Source organism: Ammospiza caudacuta, chromosome 2, assembly GCF_027887145.1.
Source record: "Ammospiza caudacuta isolate bAmmCau1 chromosome 2, bAmmCau1.pri, whole genome shotgun sequence".
Lineage (NCBI taxonomy): Eukaryota > Metazoa > Chordata > Aves > Passeriformes > Passerellidae > Ammospiza > Ammospiza caudacuta.
Window position 1 is genome coordinate 120,893,598 of NC_080594.1, and position 20,144 is coordinate 120,913,741.

Genomic DNA, 20,144 nt, shown 5'->3' on the forward strand with positions numbered 1-20,144 from the left:
GATATATAGATATATAGATACACAGATACATAGATATATAGATATATAGATATATAGATATATAGATACACAGATACATAGATATATAGATATATATAGATTATATAGAGGATAGAGATAGAGATAGAGATAGAGATAGAGATAGAGATAGAGATAGAGATATAGAGATAGAGATAGAGATAGAGATAGAGATAGAGATAGATAGAGATAGAGATGATAGATTAGGTACAGATATAGATATATAGATATATAGATATATAGATATATAGATATATAGATATATAGATATATAGATATATAGATATATAGATATATAGATATATGGATATATAGATATATAGATATAAAGATATAGATATATAGATAGAGATATAGAGGTATAAAAAGATATAGATACAGATTAGATATAGATATGGATGTAGATAGATATATGCAGATATGGAGATATGGAGATAAATGGATATATATATATAGATATAAAGGTACAGATGTATAGATAGAGATATTGAGGTACAAAGAGATATAGATACAGATATATTAATATAGATATGGATTTAGATATAGATATGTAGATATAAACACAGACAGAGATGTATAGATTATATAGATTATATAGATATAGATATATAGATATAGATATAGATATATGTCAATATGTAGATATATAGATATAGAGACATAGATATATAGGTAGAGATACAGAGGTATAAAGAGATATAGATGCAAATATATTAATACAGATGTGGATTTAGATATAAAGACATTGATATGTAGATATAGACATAAACATCAAGATATAGACTTATATCTAGATATAGATAGATATATGGAGATATGTAGATATATAGATAGAGATCTAGAGGTATAAAGAGGTATAGATACAGATATATCAATATAGATATGGATTTAGACATAAAAACATTGATATATAGATATAGATATAGATATAGATATGTAGATATGTAGATATGTAGATATGTAGATATAAAGATATAGATATATAGAGATAGAGATATAGAGGTATAAAGTGATATATATACAGATATATCAATACAGATATGGATTTAGATATGGATATATAGTTATTGATACTGATATGTAGATATAGACATAGACATAGACCAATATAGATGACATAGAGACAGGGATATGTAGATATACAGATATATAAATATAGGAATATAGATAGATATAGAGATAGAGATAAAGAGATAAAGATACAGGTATATCAGTATAGATATGAATTTAAATATAGATATATAGCTATATATAGGTATATAGATGTTGATATTTAGATATAGGCATAGACATAGAGATATATAGATGATGGATATATAGAAATAATGTAGATATATAGATGTAGAGAGATATAGACAGAGATATAAAGATCTAGAAATATAAAGAGATATAAACATAATTAGGCATAGAGATATATAGCTATATAGATATGTAGATACTGATATATAGGCAGACATAGACATAGACAGAGATGTATAGATGATATAGATACAGATATAGATGTGGATGTAGCTCTCTTCACAATCAACAGGAAAACCCCACCAAACAACGTAACATTCTGCCAAAATCCCAATTCTACAACAGGCACTGCAGACTCTGCCCCCTTGGCTCACTCCAACTTCTCTTTTCCACTTTGTACCCCTGGAAAACTTCCTGTGGATCCTGCTGTGGTGATCCCATCCCCGTGCCAGTGGGCTCACTTTCATTAAACAGCTTCTGAGGCAGATTTGAGCTCTTCTAATTCTGTTGCAAATAAAGAGATTCCCTTAAAATCTCTTAAAAATAAAGAGATTCTCTCCTGTTTAAATCTCAAAGAGTCCAACCTGGATTTCCTTGTTTTGCCCTATGTTGGCAGCCAGTATTTCCTGTTTTCCTATATATCAATTTACATCTCATTAGCACTTGAACAATCCCATTTCTTGACTCCCATCCCTCTTCCGATATTTTCTCCAATTCTCCAGCTGTAGAATTTGCCCACATAAAAGTCTGAAAAATGAGAGAAAAAGGGAAGGAAACTTTGGGAGCATTTTCTCCCTCCTGATAGTTAATTATAACTACAAATCTGAAATGTCTTCCTTCTGTCCAGCAGCACCACAAAATATTTAACAAGATTTGGATCCTGATGAGGTTTATTTCTAGACTTCACTTTGAGCAAATAATTACTGGTGTTCCTAATCCTGGGGTTAGTTTTGTGTGGAAAGAGGAGTCCCAATGCCAATACATATGGCCAGGGACATTTGAGCTGATTGAGAAATCCAGGCTTTTTTTCTTTTTCTTTTTTTTTTTTTCTTTTTCCCTGGAAACAGATATGGCCATTCTAGAACTTTCTAAATTAACCCTGTTTAAATTTAAAGACTGGAAAAATGTCACCCACAAATGGGGTCTCTGCCCTTGTCCTTCCCATCAGCTGCTGTTCCAAACCTCTGGGCAGGGATTTTTATGTGCTCTGGGTTGGTTTTGCTGTGCTGGCACCTTCCCCCAGGGCAGCAGAGCTCAGTCAGGGGGGGATTCTCAGCATTTCCCCCCCAAAATGGGAACCCACATGGGAATGTTTCATCTGGCCAGTCCAGCATGAGCTGGAAAAAGCATTTGACAATATCCCGTGGAGAAGCAGCTCAGCACTGATGAGCAAATAGATTTTCCCAACCCCGTTTCCTGTGACTTGCTCCTCACAACTGCTCAGTGAATTAAAAGATGCAACTCATAAATATTAATTATTTCATATTATTTTTGTTGGTTTTCATACCATTGCAGTGGTTTGAAAGAAGTTTTAAAGATAAATCAAATGAGAGTCCTCTGGAAAGGTTCATCAAATACAAACAGGAGCTGTGGGAGGAGATGGAAACAGCTGAGAGGAAGGAGCTCAGGAGGAATTTCCCCATGGAAAGGGGAAGAGGTGCCCAGGGCGGTTTGGAGGTGTCCCCTGGAGGTGGCACTGAGTGCTCTGGGCTGGGCACAAGGTGGGCACAGCTGGCACTGCATGGGCTGGCAGGGCTGTGCCAGCCCCGGGGATTTGGGGGTTCTGTGCCAGGGGATCCCTCCAGCCTCAGGCAGAGCCTCACAGGATTGCAGGGACCCGTCAAGGAGTGAGCAGGGGCCCAAAACTCATCCAGGGGAGTCTGTGACAAGAAGCCAGAACAAATTCTGTGTGATGGGAGCCTGGGCAAGGAGCTGGAAATTCTGTCCTCTCGTCTGTCCTCCACACACCCAACACAGGGGCCAGAGCTGCAAGACAACAACTCCTGTGTGAACTGAGCCACGAATTAATTCCTCATCTCCAGGTTCAGAGCTCTGACAGATCAGAATCTCCTCCCTGTGACCTTGGGGCCACCTCAGCCCCACCAGCTCAGGGTCAAACTCTGCCTTTTCCCCAAGGCAGAAGAGGGAAAAGCCTGTTTTGTTTTGTTTTGGTTTGGTTTTTATTTTACATTTTCAGGGCTGGGGAGCCCCTGGAGCACAGTGACACAACAAGGGGAGCACCAAGAGCTGGCTCCTGTTGCTGCCCCACACATCTGTGCCCAGCCAGCTCCTGGGGCAGCTCAAGCCTCAGACAGGGACATTTCCCTGGATTTTTCCCCATCTCTGAAATTTTTGGGTGCATTCCTCACTCGTGGTTTGGTGCTGTCAGGTGGCTCTGACACAGACACAACTGCAAGGGACAAACAAGGATTGGTGTCTGAAGCAGCCATCAGCAGCTTTTCCTGGGCTGGAAAAACATTCAGGAGGGTGTTACTGTCACTGGGCCAGGAGCAGGGCAAAAAAACCCTGCTGGGATATTTCTGTAACGCATCTTCCCTCTTCCAAACCAGATTTTAGGGCTCTGCTATTAAAAATGACTGGATGAAGGAAGGAGTTATACTATTTTTGTTTTCATTTACCCCTCATTGAAAAAAAAAAAAAAAAAAAAAAAAAAAAAAAGGAAAAACATCTTGAAATGTCTACATCCACCAAAAAATTAAAATCCTGATTTCTTTTTCTTCTCTGCTTAGGGGGAACGTTTCTTCAAATAAACAAAGATTAAAAGATCACAAAAATGAACTCCTTTTTTTGGTACATTTTTCAATTCGCTGCAATTTGAAATCTAGGCATAAATAAATGTTTCAGTGAAATTCAAAGTAAATATAAATAACAGTAAATGGGGCCCTGAGCAAGCTGATCTGGGAATGCCATCCCTGCTCTTGGCAGGGTGGTTGGAATCAGAGGGTCTTTAACCCAAACCATTCTGTGATCCCAAATGTATCCAGTGATTCTAAATCTATTCAATAAATATATTAATAAAAATTATAAATGTGAGCCTGCTTCTGGCAACATTTAAAATAAATCTTTGCAAGCAAACCTGGCTACTCCTCACCAGCAAATCCTAAGGCAAAATCCAAGGGCCAGATTTGAAATGAACATAAAAAGCAAATTAACCTCTAACACTTGTCGGAGGGTGAGGAGAGGAATTTGGAGCTGGATTTGAGGATCAATGGCCTGAGTGCTGCAGGAAGGCTGAGGAGATGATCCTGATGGGCCAAACAGGTTTAAGATTTTTTGAATTATCAGCTCCTTTTATTCCCAGCACAGAAATCCCTTTGTCCAGGAGCACCCCCCACATGCAGGGCTGAAGGACAATTTGACTTCTCCCTTACCCACCCGGATGGGCACAAAGGAAAGGGAAAAATGCAGAACAGCTTTTGAGGGGGAGCAGCAGCAGATTCAGTCCCCGGGGATTTATCTGTGACAAGTTTGTTCTGCTGCAGTTGTTTTTTCAGATTGCATTGACCCCGAGCCACTCGGAGCAAAAGGGAGGCTGTGACATCTCTTGTAGCACAAAGCAAACAATCAAACCTTATTTCTTGCAAGTAAAGAGAAGAGAATAAAAAAAAAAAAAATTAAAAAAAAAAAAGAAAAATATGAAGAAGAAGAAGAAGAAGAAGAAGAAGCTGCGGTGATCTGAGGAAGTAGAAAAATGTCAGGACATAATTGCAGCTTCCCTTTCACTGCAGGAGAGGCTGTGCTGGGGCCTCCTCCCTCATTTCTCACAGGAGGTGCCTGCAGAGCTGGATTAATGGATGCTCTGCCCCAGCCAGGTGCTAATGAAATGATGATACAGTTATTTCCAGCGCTCAGCACAACCTGCAGCTGGCAAATTGCTGGGACGTGCCCGTGGAACAGAGAAACAGAGCCAGGGGTGGGTGGGGACACTGCCAAATAGGAGCTGCAATAATCAGATATTAGTGATACCCAAAACCCAGCGGTATTTACCCCAAAACTCACAGAGAAAACACCCCCGGGCTGGTTTTTATTTCCAATCTCATTAGAGATTATCTTGTTTCTTTTTTTGCCTCTGCCCAGCTGAACGCTGCTCTCCTCCCTGCGCCCGATTTGGCACCGTTTGGGGGCAAGGAGCAATTTATCCCATAAATTTCCTTGTGATGACTCTCAGCCCTCAGGAAGAGCTGGGATAAGTCATCTTTTGTATCAATCACGGAATCACACAAGGTTTGGGTTAGGAGGGACCTAAAAGCTCATCCAATTCCACCCCCTGCCACAGCCAGGGACACCTTCCACAACCCCAGGTTGCTCCGAGCCCTGTCCAGCCTGGCCTTGGACACTTCCAGGGATGGAGAGTCCACAACTTTTCCTGGATAACCAATTCCAGGACCTCCCCACACTCACAGCTCTGCTCTTCACGAGGTGACGGGAAGATTTGCAGGCTTATGGTGAAATTCTGCACCTTATTCCTACCCCTTGTGTTCTGCTGCCGCTGCTTTTGTTGAAGTGTTTTGTGGAGGAAATATCTTGCTGAAAATTCCATCTGGGCAATCATTCCAAGTAAAGTTTAAAAAGATAATTAAATAAAAGGACAGATTATATTCTTTTTTATCTCACCTGACAAAAAAAAAATAAGATGCAAACTCTGAAGGATTAGTTTTATGTGGCTGTAGCAGTGGTTTGCCCTCCAAAGTGCTTCAGGGGGTTTCCTACACTCAGTGCAAATTCTGAGCACCTTCTCCTAGAATTAAATTATTAAATTTTCCTTCTGCACAAACAAAAATCAAGGAGCCTGAAGGGAGGGGCTGAGGAGCCTCGAGTGCCAAATCTGCCTCAGTCTGCAGCAATTTGGTGAAAAATGGAAGTTGTGTGGCTGCCTTTGTTCTGCTGCTGGCCCAACGCCACCGAGCGCCACCAGAGCGTTTCTGCCTCGAGCTGCAGAGCCTCAGCTCCTCCAGAAGCTGCTCTGGTCTATCTCACCCCAACCATTGCCCAAGCCAGGAGATCATTCCGGATTTGTGCCTGAATTACCTGGAGCAGGAGGGTGTGCAGGGACAGGAGGGGCTCAGCCACCACGGAACTGCTGCTCCCCAAAACTGTGTCCAAACAGGGCCCTGCTCTGGCTGGTGCTGGGGTGTCCCCAGGGGCCAGCCAAGGGCAGGGCAGCTGCTGATCTGTGTCCCCAGACCCTTGGGGACGCTGCCAGCGTGGTTTTCCTGCCCTGCTTCCCTCCCTGCTCGGGAGGCAGCGGAAAAACCCAGGCAGGCTCACGTGCCAGGAGCTGTCTGCTGCCTTTCATCAGCTCCTCTGCATCCCTCCCCTCTCAGCACCTGCTGCCAGACACGGTCTGCCCAAAAAACAAACGTTTCAGCCCAAAAAATGAACGTTTCAGCCCAAAAAATGAACGTTTCAGCCCTGGGGATGTGGGCTGTGCTCAAAGCCTGGCCCGTGCAGAGGCCTCTGCCGCCCTGGGACAGGACGCTGCTGGTGCCACCTTCTCTGTGGCCCTGGGGACCAAGCTGGCTGCCCTTTCCTTCTAGAACAACCCCTCAGCTTCCTCCAGAATGGGATTGCTCTTCTCTTTTTGTGAGCAACAGCTGGTCCTGGAATCATTTCAAGGAGGGGGCTCGGCAGGGAGGCTCTGCCAAAACCGCGCTCGTCGGGCTAAAAGCTCCCCACTGCTTTGTGGTGGGACCATCCAATGTTCTGGGGTGCTGAGGGCCTCAAAACTGTCCCAGAATGCCCACTCGGTGTCTGTGTTTGTCCCACCCACACGCGGGGCTCGCAGAGGGTTTCATTTGGCAGGGGGAGGTTTGGAGTGCCCAGCCCTGGAGGTGCCCAGGGAAGGCTGGAGGTGGCACTCGGTGACAAAGGGGGGACCTCGCTGGTCTGGGAGGGCTTTCCCACCCTCAGTGACCCCATGAACCCGTGAGAGAACCCTTGGCAGGGGCTCTGTGTGCAGGGATCACTCTGTCTGTCACATCCCTGCCACCCCCTGGTTGTTTATTCCCATTTTCCCCGAGCTGCCCAGCCCCGGGGCACGGCAGGAGTTGATATCCCGAGGATCCAGTGACTCCCACCGCACCCGGGGAGGAGGCAGCAGCACCCTGTGCCCTTCCGGCGAGCAGAAAATGAACATTTTCCCATCAGAACGGCCCGGCCACCCCTCGGCTGTGCGGGATGCAGGAGCATCTCTGCCTGTCGCTGTCGCTTAGCAACGGCAGCATCCGCGCCAAAGCGGGCGGGCACCCCGGCACTGCGGGCACCCCGGGCCGGCCCCGCGTGCCCAGCGGTGCCCAGCCGTGCCCAGCCGTGCCCGGGTGTGCCCGGCAGCCTCCCCGTGCCGAGGATGCTGTGCCAGCCTCGCACCCCCCGCTCCTCGCTGCTCGCTGCCGGCGGGGAGAGGAGGCAGCAGTGGAATTTTACAGCTCCATCCCATAATGCTCTCGCCCGCAGCCGGTCCCATGGCCTGGCTCACAGCTCCGACAAAGGCTAAAGTCAGATCACAATGGTGTGACTCACCGTGGCACTAAAGATAGATCTGTCACAGATCCCTCGGGAGCGCACGGGGCTGCTTTCCTGGGCTCTGCTTTGGGGTGGGATTCCTACCCCACAAACTGCCCAGGTTTGGGGATCCAAAGTGCCCAGGTTTGGGGATTCCCAGCAGAAGGAGTGGCACAGCTTTGGGATCTGCAGGGAAACAGGGGGACTGCAATGAGAGCAAGTTTGGCCTCACTGGAGTCACTGTGGCACAGCCTGGGGGCTCCCAAAAAGCAGCACCACAAAAAAGAGGGAGAAACTGCCCAGGTTTGGGGATCCCAAAGTGCCCAGGTTTGGGGATCCCAAAGTGCCCAGGTTTAGGAATCCCAAGGTGCCCAGGTTTGGGGATCCCAAAGTGCCCAGGTTTGGGGATCCCAAAGTGCCCAGGTTTGGGGATCCCAAAGTGCCCAGGTTTGGGGATCCCAAAGTGCCCAGGTTTGGGGATTCCTGGGTGAAGGTGTGGCACAGCTTTGGGATCTGCAGGGAAACGGGGACTGCAATGAGAGCAAGTTTGGCCTCACTGGAGTCACTGTGGCACAGTCTGGGGGCTCCCAAAAAGCAGCACCACGGAAAAGAGGGAGAAACGTTCTGAGGAGAGATTTCCTAGTGCTTTCTTACATTTTTATTTCAATGTTCACCTCCCAGCTGTTTGAAACTGGTGCAGGACACAAAGAGGGGCAGCCAAGAGCCCAGGCAAGACCAGAGGGGCTCCTGTCCCATGAGAAGGCCACAGAGTGTCCCAGGGGAGGCCTGCTCGGATTGTCACCCCAGCCACTCCTGTGGCACTGTCAGGGCTGTGGGGACAGGGGGAACAGGGCTCTGCTGGAGCTCCAGGGGCACAATCCTGTCCTGAAGGACACAGAGGATCCTGAATTCCCCCAGCCAGGCACAGGCTTGGCTTTCATCCCTCCATAAACACAGCAGTGGAAACTGGCAGGTGAGGGAGCTGGAGCCCGTTCAGGCCTGTACAATTCCACTGGTGTCACGGGCACTGCAGCAGGGACAAAGCCCGGGCAGTATTTTTAACCTGGCCATTTCCTGCCATGCCCTTCATTCAGCAGATCCCTATGCCAGGGCATGGCTGCAGTCATGTGGATCTGCCCGGTGTGCCTGCTCATGTCCTCAGAGTTAAACACATCCACGAGGATTGGGGCTGAAACAGCATCCCAGGGGAAGGAGAAGGGATGGGAGGGTGGGAATTCCTGAGCAATGTGGGAGGGGAGCTGCCCACCTGGACATGGGGAATATTTCTGCCTGTTTCCCCTTCTCAGCCTGACAGTTCCTCTGAGGAACTGAGGAGGAATTTCTCCTCAATTCAGATTCTTTAGGGCAGCAGTTTGAGGTCTGCCTGCTGTGAAGGGGAGGAGAACAAAACACCCAAAATGTTCCAAAAGGATATTAAAAAAGAATTAACAAAGCAGCTTGTTATGCAAATGCCCTTTGGGGACTGCAATCCCTGTCTGTGACTTTCCCAGCCTTGCCCTGATTCCCTCGGGGTCTCCACAGGACACCTCAGCAAAGGTGATGTTCTGCACTGCTGGGGCTTCCCTTTTCTGCCATTCCTCAAAAATCCTGACTTGCAAACACCAGGAACTGTGATCTCTGAGCCCTGCCAGCAATCCCAGGATCACCAAGGTGGGAAAAGCCCCCCAGGATCACCCAGTGCCACCCCAGCCCCACCAGCACCACCCCAATCCGTGTCCCCAAGGCCACATCCAGACTGCTCTGGGACAATTCAGTGACTCCAAACCTCCCTGGGCAGCTCAGCCCAAGGCCTGACCACTCTGAGAGTGACAAAAATGTCCCAGAGCTCTACAGAAACCTGAACAGAGACTCTCAAATGTTCCCATCTCACAGAGATCACAGCCAGGAAAAGATCCACCAAGGAATTTGGGTGAGGATTTTTTGTTCAGTTTCACAGGAAGTGTTTTAAAAACCCCTCTTTGCCCAAGCCCTGCTTTCAGCCCTTCCCAAAAGCCCGAGGTGGAGGTGTAACCACAAATCCTGACCCAGCAGGGTTGTGCCACCAACGTGTGACCCCAGCCAGGGTGACTCCCACAGGTTCCTCCCTGCCCCAGAAATCCCCCAGATCTGCAGATCCCGTGGTCTGAGCAGGCAGTGAGAGCAGCTCTGCTGTAAGGAATCCACAGAGAAGACGCTCACACACGTTGTGAACAAGAGTCAGAAGACCTCCTGAATTGATTTGTCACTGCTGTGGTGTAAAAACTCCTAAAAATACCTCTGCCTGTGATTAGTCTTTAGTTTCTCGTGCTCACCCATGGGAGGGGAAACACCACCTTTGTTTTTTCAAGCCCCACATCCACCAAACTTCCCCTTACTCGTACAAAGCCTTTTTAAAATTCACTCCAAGAGCAGCTGGCTCCGTTTTGTCCCAACTTTCTGTTTCAGGTTTATGGATTTGCCATTCAAACAGGCAAATCCATGAAATTCATTTCACAGCACATTGACCAAAGGGAATGTGGAATAATGTTCCCTGGCTTTTGACATATGATCAAGTGCAAGTTTGCCACGAGGAAAGAGGACAAACAACAGCCTTGAAATGGGTGAACCCCTCCACAAAACCCACGGTGAATGCACAAATAAAGTTATTTTATTAGTGTTGGCTTCCCTCTTGTGGCAATGAACAAACTGGAGCCCTAATATCTAACCAGGCCTGGTGCTCCTCCTCTGCTTTATTTCCTCCAGAGCCACTTGCACATTTCCATCATTTGAGTGACATTTGTGAATTTACAACGATTTTTTCCCCCCACAGTGAGTGTGAGAAGGTACCACTGCTATTAATAAACTGTGTTTCATCAACAGAATTGAGAGCTATTTATAAAGGATGCTGGTATCTTGCTTTTTTTGCAGATGGGGGAACTGAGGTGTGGAATAATTAGAAGCCAATCAGCAGGTCCAAAGCAGAGCTGGAAATAGATCCCAAATCTCCTGAGCCTCAGGGCCACGTTCTGCCAGGGTGAGAGATGGTGACATGCGGCTCCTGGTGCCACCTACCCCGTGCCTGTTCTCCTCAGAGTTTCCCAAAACTGTTCTTTTTACCTTTGATATTTCACAGCCAATCTCATAGAGCAAATTAATAAATGGAATCATCTCTAAGAAAATCCAGGTGGACCCACATCACCTTTCCTAGTTAAAGATTTGCAGTCAGTGTTTACTCCCCCAACCAGCTCACCCTTAAATTAATTTTTTTTCAGGTGTCCTGCAGCATCTTAAAAGAATTTAGATTATTTTGTAAAGTCTACAGGCACTTGGTTATGGTTTTCTCCCCCTCTTACAACAATTACGTGGAAAATAACTGCAACCACCACGAGCTGCCCTGGAAGCATCACAGGCACAACAAAATAATAATGATGAATCTTTTTCCTGTTAAAAGACACTAAGCTGACATCCCCCAGGAGGGCAGGAAAATGTGGTTTGAGGTGCTCGATTTTGCAGCTTTTGGAGGAGTGCTGTGTGCTGCTGAGGGCAGAGAGTTCAGTCACCCACCTCGAGTGACACCGGCCCTGCCTGGAATTCCCCCTGACCAATTTTTGTGCCTTTTCAATCATTCTTTCCGGTTTGGAGGGCAGAAAAAAAAAAATTTTCAAAGGTTTTCTGACCCTGCCAGTGAGTAAAAAAACTCTTTCTTAACGGGGAAATGAGTCAGGCCGTGCCTGGGCAGGGGATTTTGGAGGGTGGGCACCGGCTCCATCCCCTGGGAGCTCCTGGTTTACCTGCCCAAGGGGAGCTGCTTGCGGAGCAGAGGTGTGGAAAACACTGACCTGGGCTGGAGCCCTTGGGAAAGAGGGACAAACCCCAACAAAGCCCCTGCAAGCCCTCCTGCAGCTGCAGGAGCCAGCCCGTGGTTGTGATGGGGGTGAGTTCAGTCCTGGCCTTTTGGGGCCAGCTTCTCTGGGATGAACTGGAGCACCCGGAGAGCAAAACGCCCCCAGTGCTGGTAAACACCAAAGGCTTTTCCCAGAGGAGCTGCTCAGGAGGTGGTTTCCAGCTCCAGCTCCAGCTCCAGCCTGGCTCCTCTGGGACTCCAGGTGCCCAGTCCAGGTGCAATCGCTGAACAGCAGGTGGGGAGCAGCAGAGCTCGGGTTTCAGGTGAGGCAGGCAGGGAAGCTCTCGGTGTTTCCAGCGCTGCTCCAAACTGCGCTCAGCAGTTTAATCATCGCAGGGCATTTTGGGTTCCTTCCCAGGGTGAGCCCAGCGGGCTTTGTGGCACTGTGAGGACCCCAGGTGTGTTGTTAAAAACCTCCTTTCTCCACCTCTCTGTGCCATCAGCTGCTGGTGGAGCTGGACAAGCCTTGCTGCAGATTTCAGGGCACCTCCTGAAGCAGAGCCCTGAGGGAAGCACCGCCCCAGCGCCAGCGTGGCCTGAGAACTGTCCCCTTCTTTCTGGAGGGTTCTCAGTGAAAGGAAGATAACTCACACTTTGCATGGTTTCAGTGGTGCTCTGACTCAGCAGGAGACAGAAAAAGATGTTTTTTTCTATCCCCACATGACTAAAAGGAGCACTTTAAGGTCACAACCCCACAAGCACTAAAGGGGAGCCCACAAGGGAATGTTCTTCCAGGTGTTTCTCCCACCTTGCAGATGTTCAAGTGCTCATTAAGTGACCAGACTGAAACCAGGGACACAGGGAAATGGCAAAGGGGCAATATTTATTTAGCATATAATATTTAATTGTTTGCAGGAGGAAAAAACCCTCCTGAACCCTCCCATCTATGAAAATGGAGGAGTCCATTATTGTGACAGATATCCAAATACAAGGACTGGTTTTATCCAGGCTTAAGTTTTCCTTCCAGTGGAAGGCATCAAGGTACAAACTCTTTATGATCTGGGGGATGCTATTTGTCCAAAATTAACCTGTGAAAGGTGCTCCAATTTTAATTCTTGAAAGCATTATCAGACGTTGACCCAATCCCCAGATCAGTAAAGTGCCCTCAGCACACAGTGACTTCCCTGGCCTCAAAAAACCAGATTTTCTGTCTAAAATGCTGCAAGATCACAGAATGCTCTGGAATAACAATAAAATAATTTGGGATATGAAACCATGCTAGAAATAAATCCATTTGAAAATTCAGTGCAGGCATATTATTAAAAAAAATTATTGAAGAAAAACAAGTCTTTTTCTACATTTTAGACATGCTTTTCTCAGTATTGAAAGCACAGTGAAAGCACAGCTCAAACCTGTCCTTGCGCCTTGGAGTGTCACCCCGGGATGCAGCCAGGGACACAGGAGGGAATGAAACCCTGACAGCCAAAATAATTCGGGTTGGAGCCGCTGCCTGATTCCCGCAGGGATGCTGAGCCGCGTTTTCTAAAGAGCCTCGCTGGAAACGTCCCGGAACGATCTCGGCGCTCGGGATGTGCAGCGAGAGCGGCACCTAGTGCTGGGATCCTGCAGAGAGCCCGCAGCCAGGCAGCCACACACATCCATCCATCCATCCATCCATCCATCCATCCATCCATCCATCCATCCATCCATCCATCCATCATGCATCCATCCATCATGCATCCATCATCCATCCATCCATCTGTCCATCCATCCATCATCCATCCATCATCCATCCATCCATCCATCCATCATCCATCCATCATCCATCCATCCATCCATCCATCATCCATCCATCCATCCATCCATCCATCCATCCATCCATCATCCATCCATCCATCCATCCATCCATCCATCCATCCATCCATCCATCATGGAGATCCATAGAGGAGATTAAATGAGATTAAACCCACCTGCAGCCCCCGGAGGAGCCCACATCAGAGCAGGGGATGCACAAAAGGTGTGATCCCATGGGAATTCCAGCCTGGAGCAGCTCCTGGCAGGGATCTGAGCCCCTGTGGGGAGAGGAGCCCCCCTGGAGCAGGTTTGGTGGGAGGATTTGGGATCCTATGGGAAAAGGGACCCACACAGGGCAGGTCCTGCAGGAATGACCCATGGATAAAGGACCCACACAGGGCAGGTCCTGCAGGAATGACCCATGGATAAAGGACCCACACAGGGCAGGTCCTGCAGGAATGACCCATGGATAAAGGACCCACACTGGAGCAGGAATGACCCCGTGGATAAAGGACCCACATGGGACAGTTCCCACAGGAATGACCCCATGGATAAAGGACCCACATGGGACAGTTCCCACAGGAATGACCCCATGGATAAAGGACCCACATGGGACAGTTCCCACAGGAATGACCCCATGCATAAAGGACCCACAATGGGGCAATTCCTGCAGGAATGACCCCATGGATAAAGGACCCACAAGGGACAGGTCTTGCAGGAATGACCCCATGGATAAAGGACCCACATGGGACAGTTCCCACAGGAATGACCCCGTGGATAAAGGACCCACACTGGGACAGTTCCTGCAGGAATGACCCCGTGGATAAAGGACCCACAATGGGGCAATTCCTGCAGGAATGACCCCATGGATAAAGGACCCACATGGGGCAGTTCCCACAGGAATGACCCCATGGATAAAGGACCCACATGGGACAGGTCCTGCAGGAATGACCCCATGGATAAAGGACCCACATGGGACAGGTCCTGCAGGAATGACCCCATGGATAAAGGACCCACACTGGGACAGTTCCCGCAGGAATGACCCCATGGATAAAGGACCCACATGGGACAGGTCCTGCAGGAATGACCCCATGGATACAGGACCCACACAGGTACAGCCTGATCCTGAAGAACTGATCCTGTGGGAAGTACTCGGGCTGGAGAAGTCCATGGAGGACACCAGGGCTCAGGGACACTGAGGGCACGGGGCCACCGTGGGGACAGGGACACCAGGGAGATAGGGACACTGACAGTGACACTGAGGGCTCAAGGACACTGGGGGCAAAGGGACACCATGGGCACAGGGATGCTGTGGGCACAGGAACACCGGGTACACAGGCACACCACAAGGACACTTGTGGCACAGGGACACCAGAGGGACACAGGGACACCACAGGAACCCTACAGGGACACTGGTGACACAGGGACACCACAGGGATACTGAGGACACAGGGACACCACACGGACACCACAGGGACACTGGGGGCACAAGGACAGTGGTGGCACAGGGACATGTGTGTCCTGTCACAGGGATACAGGGACCCCACAGGGACACCGGTGGCACAGGGACAGTGGTTGCGCAGGGACACCGCAGGGACCCCAGCCGGGCGCGGGGGCTGCGCTCCCCCAATTGCCCGGCAGGGGGCGCGCAGCCCGATGGCGCCGCCCCGTGGAACTACAGCTCCCAGCGTGCCCCGCGGCAGGAGCGGCCCTAATGGCGCTGGGGTGGGCGTGGCTCCGGAGCGCCTGCGCAGTGCGCGGTGACCCTGGGGGCAGCCGGGAAAGATGGCGGCGGCAGCGGGGCTCGTCTTGAAGGTGAAACTGGGGGGCGGCGGGGCCTGGGCGGCTCTCGGGGGGAGCAGCGGCGTCTGCCGCCCTCCAGCCCTGCGCGGGGCCTCGGACGTTCCCCTCCCTCCCGATCCTCGAGGGCCGCGCCGACCCCGCCATTCTCCCCCTTATTCCCCCCCAGGTGCGGCAGCTGAGCACGACGGCGGCGAGACCGGCGACCAAGCTGGTCAAGGTGAGGGGGCAGGGGCGATGTCAGAGGGAAAGGGTAGGGAGGGCTCCAGGCTGGTGAAAATGAGGGGGCAGGGGTGTCCTGAAGGGGCCGGGAGGGGTCTCCAAGCTGGTGAAAATGAGGGGCAGAGGTGTTCTGAAGGGGTCTCCAAGCTGGTGAAAATGAGGGGCAGAGGTGTTCTGAAGGGGTCTCCAAGCTGGTGAAAATGAGGGGCAGAGGTGTTCTGAAGGGGTCTCCAAGCTGGTGAAAATGAGGGGCAGAGGTGTTCTGAAGGGGTCTCCAAGCTGGTGAAAATGAGGGGCAGAGGTGTTCTGAAGGGGTCTCCAAGCTGGTGAAAACGAGGGGCAGGGGTGTCCTGAAGGGGTCTCCAAGCTGGTGAAAATGAGGGGACAGGGGTGTCCTGCAGGGCCTCGGAGGGGTCTCCAGGGTGGTTGATGTGAGGAGTGGAGGTCATGAGGAGATCCAGGGGATCCCAGGGGTGGTCAAGGGGGGTGTCCAGGCGGGTTCTGGGTGGCTCAGGGCGGGTGGCCGAGATGGTCATGGTGAGGGGAGGGTGCAGGGGGCTCCCGGCTGGCCGGGGCAGGGGTCTCTGCCCGGGTCCCCCCGCTCAGCGCCCGCCCGCGTTCCTGCAGCCGCCCATCCAGGTGTACGGGCTGGAGGGGCGCTATGCCACCGCCCTCTACTCGGCTGCCAGCAAGCAGAAGAAGCTGGAGCAGGTGGAGAAGGAGCTGACCCGGGTGTGGGTAAGGCGTTCCCAGCCAGGGCTGCCAGGGGTGGGAGTGGGGAGGGTTCCCTGCTCCTCCCCAGTAGGGAGGGGGCTGAGCTCCCATGACCTGTGAGACTGCCATCCTGCTGGCACCTGCACTGCCTGCTTGTGGCCCTGGTGTTTAAATGGGATATTGGAAAGGAGTTGTTCCCTGGGAGGGTGGGCAGGCCCTGGCACAGGGTGCCCAGAGAAGCTGTGGCTGTTCCTCCCCTGGAAGTGTCCAAGGACAGGTTGGAAGGGGCTTGGAGCAATCTGGGATAGTGGAAGGTGTCCGTGTCCATTCGATCTTTAAGGTCCCTTCCAACCCAAACCATTCCCTGATTCTCTGGCTGGAGCTGCCATTTCACTTCCCATCAGCTCCAGAGCCCCTTTGTTCTCATTCCAGGAGTGCCCCTGTTGCCTGCCTTGGCTGCTCCAGGTGGGCCTTGTGACAGCAGGAAAACCCCTGGCATTTGTCACATCTCTGTGTATCCCCTCAGAGCCTCCTGAAGGACCCCAAGCTGTCCAGTGTGGTGATGAACCCTCACACCAAGAGCTCCGTGAAACAAAAAGCCGTGAACGAAGCCCTGGCAAGAGAGAAGATGACCCCAATCACCGTCAACCTGATGAGTGAGTGACCTCTGGGCTTCAGGAGGGCATCCCAGCAGTGCCATCTGCTGGAATGGATGCTGGGATGTGCCTCTGGAGGTGCTTGAAGGCCTCGGTGTGTGGCTGTTTTGCAGATCTGCTGGCTGAGAACGGCCGCCTGCGTTACACCCCGGGCATCGTCTCAGCCTTCGGGAAGATCATGAGCGCCGTCCGAGGGGAGGTGGTGTGCACGGTCACCACGGCCCAGGTGGGCTGGGAGCAAACACAGGCAGTGGCAGCAAACACAGGCAGTGGCAGTGTGGGGGTCCCAGTTGTTGGTTTCTCCGTTTCTGGATTGAAGGCACTTGGGACAGTAATTCACGTTCACACTCAGGTGTTTATTATCTGTTATCAGTAAAACAGTCTCACTGCTGTGAGTTCTGCAGCTTTTCATTAGAAGGCACAAAATGGCCAACAATCTCTTGTTACAAGGTCTTTTAGGACTGAACTATCCAATGAAGAACTGACACCTGAATTATTTTCCCTTTTAATGCAATAACTGATCCCAAAGTGTTGCAATGGGGACTTTTCTGCCCAATTACAAAATGCCACCCAAACCCGTGGAGAAGGAGGAAGAAGAAGCATGAAGAACAAACCCAGGACAACACCCTGTGCCCCCCATCTTGCTGCCATCCACAACAGACTAAAAACCCCAAAACCTCAATTTCTCACCAAGTGATGCACCTACACTGCTCTCTATAATTGCACACTTTTGTGGATGCCAGTCTATGTTGAAGTCTGGCAAACTTTCTCCATGGATGAGGGTGAGAGTCAGTGCTGCCCTGGGGGTCAGGGCACCCCAGAGCAGACACAGAAATATTCCTGGTGCCCTGGGTTTCCACAGGGAGGAAAGATAGGGAATGACAGGAAAGACAAACCTCTCCCAGTTAAGGCTGCACTCTGTGATTGAAGTACTTGCTGTGAGAGCAGTGAGGACATGTCTCACCTCTGCCAAGCTGAACAAATTGCTGCAAAGAGAGGGCTGATACCCAGCAGTTCCTGGTCCAAAGTGGAAACTCTTCATCCCACTGCAGCTCAACAGCTCATGGTTTTCCTTCCTGTGTGTGAACCCAGGGGCTGACAGAAGTCAGGCTGGTAGAGCTGCACGTAGAGCTGCCCCTGTTCTTCTTCCAAACAGGAAAATGTTTCATGAAATCAAAAAGGCACAAAGTGGTTGTTGTTCCTGTGCTGCCCTTGATTATCCGTGTTCCACAATGCTGCATTCCTGGTGGAAGTGTGTCATGAAGAAGAAAATTTATATAATTTATATCATTTGAGTATATATTATTATTATGTAATTTATTATCATTATATCATTGAGTATTTTTAAGTCCTTCATTTTCCTGCTCTTCTGTTGTTTTGTTTCAGCCCTTGGATGAGGCTAACCTCAGTGAACTGAAAAGTGCTCTGAATGGGTTCTTGGCCAAAGGAGAGGTGTTGAAACTGGAGACTAAGGTCTGGATTCTTGACTTTCAAATAAGTGTTACTAAGTTCACGCTAAGGGCCTTTGTGTCTCTGATTTTTATGAAAACAAAAAGTTTTGTTGAGTCCAGTTACTTTGTTACATAGTTCCGTGCTTCTTATAGACATGATGATGTTTTAATTTCTAAAATGTTCACTTTGGAATGCAATGACAGCAAAATCATCTCAAAAAAGGCTCTTTGAAAAGCTTTTTTTTTTCTTTCTTTACTACTATAAAAGTTGTGTCCTATGGTAACAAATTACTGCTAATCAACTTTCTGTTTAATGTTCCTTCCTCAGACTGACCCAGCAATCCTTGGTGGCATGATTGTCAATATTGGGGAGAAGTACGTGGACATGTCAACAAGGTCCAAGATCCAGAAACTCACCAAAATAATGAGAGAGACTGTCTAGAGAGCTGTTCTGGTGGTTCCCAGGGAAACCTGACACATGGAAACAATAAAATTCTTCCTTCTCGTGGAGGTGGTGCCCAGTATTTTGGTTGGGGAAGCACAGCCCTGAGGGAGGAAGATGCTGAAGCCGCCCTGAGTTTCTGTAGCTGTGGCTGAACATTCGTGGCAGGGCTTGAAATAGGGGCTCACGCTGGGGAAGGATGTTGGGAAGGACATGGAAAGAGCACTGAGGGAGCTGATGAATGGGGGCGGTGCTGTGGAGGGACTGCCAGGCTCCCCAGAAACCTCTGGGGGTTGGTCTGGACTGCCAAGACAGAGGGAAGGGATACCCAGAGCCCCTGAGGGCGGCAGCAATGGCGGCGCCGCTCCCTCAGCGCCCGGCCCCGGCCCCGGCGGGCGGGGAGCCCTGGGCAGCGCCCTACGGGCAGAAGGGAGCGAGCCCCGGCCCGGCCTCTGTGCCCGTGGCGCCGCAGAGGCCAGGGCAGAGCTGCAGGAGTCGCGGCCTCAGGCAGTGCCCCGAGGCAGCTGCAGCAGCCGGGCCCGGCCTTGTGGCAGCGCAGGAGGCTCTCGTGGTGCCGCTTCTCCGGCCCGGCCGGGTGCCTGTGCACGGCCCCGGCCTTGCGCGCTGCCCCTGCCCCGCTCGGCTTCCCGTGCCCGGCAAAGGCGCCCAGGCCGCGCTCGGTGCCCCCGGCTGTCGCTGCTGAAGGCAGGGCCGAGCCCCAGTGCCCGGCAGAGCCCTGAGGGACGCCCCTGCTGCCCGGGCTCCCGCGGCTCCTGGAGCCGCTGCCCACGAGTGCCCAGCCCGTCCGTGCGGCCAATTCCTGGTGCCCTGGGCAGGGCAGGCGGCAAAGCCAGGGCTCTGCACTGTGGGGCTGGGGCTGTCCTGGGGCAGCGTGGCCAAAGCCTCTCAGGGCTCTGGGCACAGCAGGGCCAAAGGCCACAAGTGCGGGGCTGCTCCCAGCAACTTCCTGGCTGCTGCACTGATGTTGGACTGCCCCGGGTGGCCCTTGGTGACACAGGCACACGGTGTCGGGGCCCTTTGTGATGTGGGACGTGGTGGTGGCCAGAGAGCCTTGTGACATCAGGGAGCCCTGGCCTGGCTGAGGGTGTCTAAGGGGCACAGGGCCCTGCGGTGCCCAGTCGCAGGAGAGCCGCTCTCTGTGCAGGAAGCAGCTCCCTGTGTCTGTCTGCACTGGACGCCCACAGCGACAGAGGCCGACAGCGACAGACGAGGACAGCGAGGAGGACAAAGGCAACTCCAACTCCCGGTCGCCAGCCCCTTGCCCAGCTGGCTGGAGGCCCCCAGCGGGCAGTGGTCGGGGGCAGTGGGCAGGTCAGTGCTGCCCCTGTCACAGACTGAGGAGGAGGAGAGGCCCTTTGCCCAAGTGGACTGCGAGCTTTCCCAGTGGGAAGGTGACACTGAAGAGGAGCTTTCCCAGTGGGAAGGTGTGCAAGAGAGAAGTG

General features: G+C 50.8%; 1 protein-coding gene across 1 annotated transcript; it reads left to right on the forward strand.

Moving 5' to 3' along the window:
* Window positions 1-15,144: 15,144 nt before the first annotated feature.
* Window positions 15,145-18,749, forward strand: ATP5PO (ATP synthase peripheral stalk subunit OSCP). Its single transcript, XM_058800158.1, has 7 exons — window positions 15,145-15,211; window positions 15,366-15,416; window positions 16,046-16,156; window positions 16,659-16,788; window positions 16,902-17,014; window positions 18,175-18,261; window positions 18,568-18,749. The coding sequence occupies exons 1-7, from the start codon at window positions 15,182-15,184 to the stop codon at window positions 18,679-18,681; spliced, it is 636 nt and encodes a 211-aa protein (XP_058656141.1). The 5' UTR covers window positions 15,145-15,181; the 3' UTR covers window positions 18,682-18,749.
* Window positions 18,750-20,144: the final 1,395 nt, after the last annotated feature.

Bases quoted from the DNA above. Each gene is read 5' to 3' on its own strand.
- ATP5PO (XM_058800158.1), top strand. From the start codon at position 15,182: ATGGCGGCGGCAGCGGGGCTCGTCTTGAAG. The intron at 16,789-16,901 runs GTGAGTGACCTC...GCTGTTTTGCAG, and splicing joins AATCACCGTCAACCTGATGA to ATCTGCTGGCTGAGAACGGC. The intron at 18,262-18,567 runs GTCTGGATTCTT...TTCCTTCCTCAG, and splicing joins TGTTGAAACTGGAGACTAAG to ACTGACCCAGCAATCCTTGG.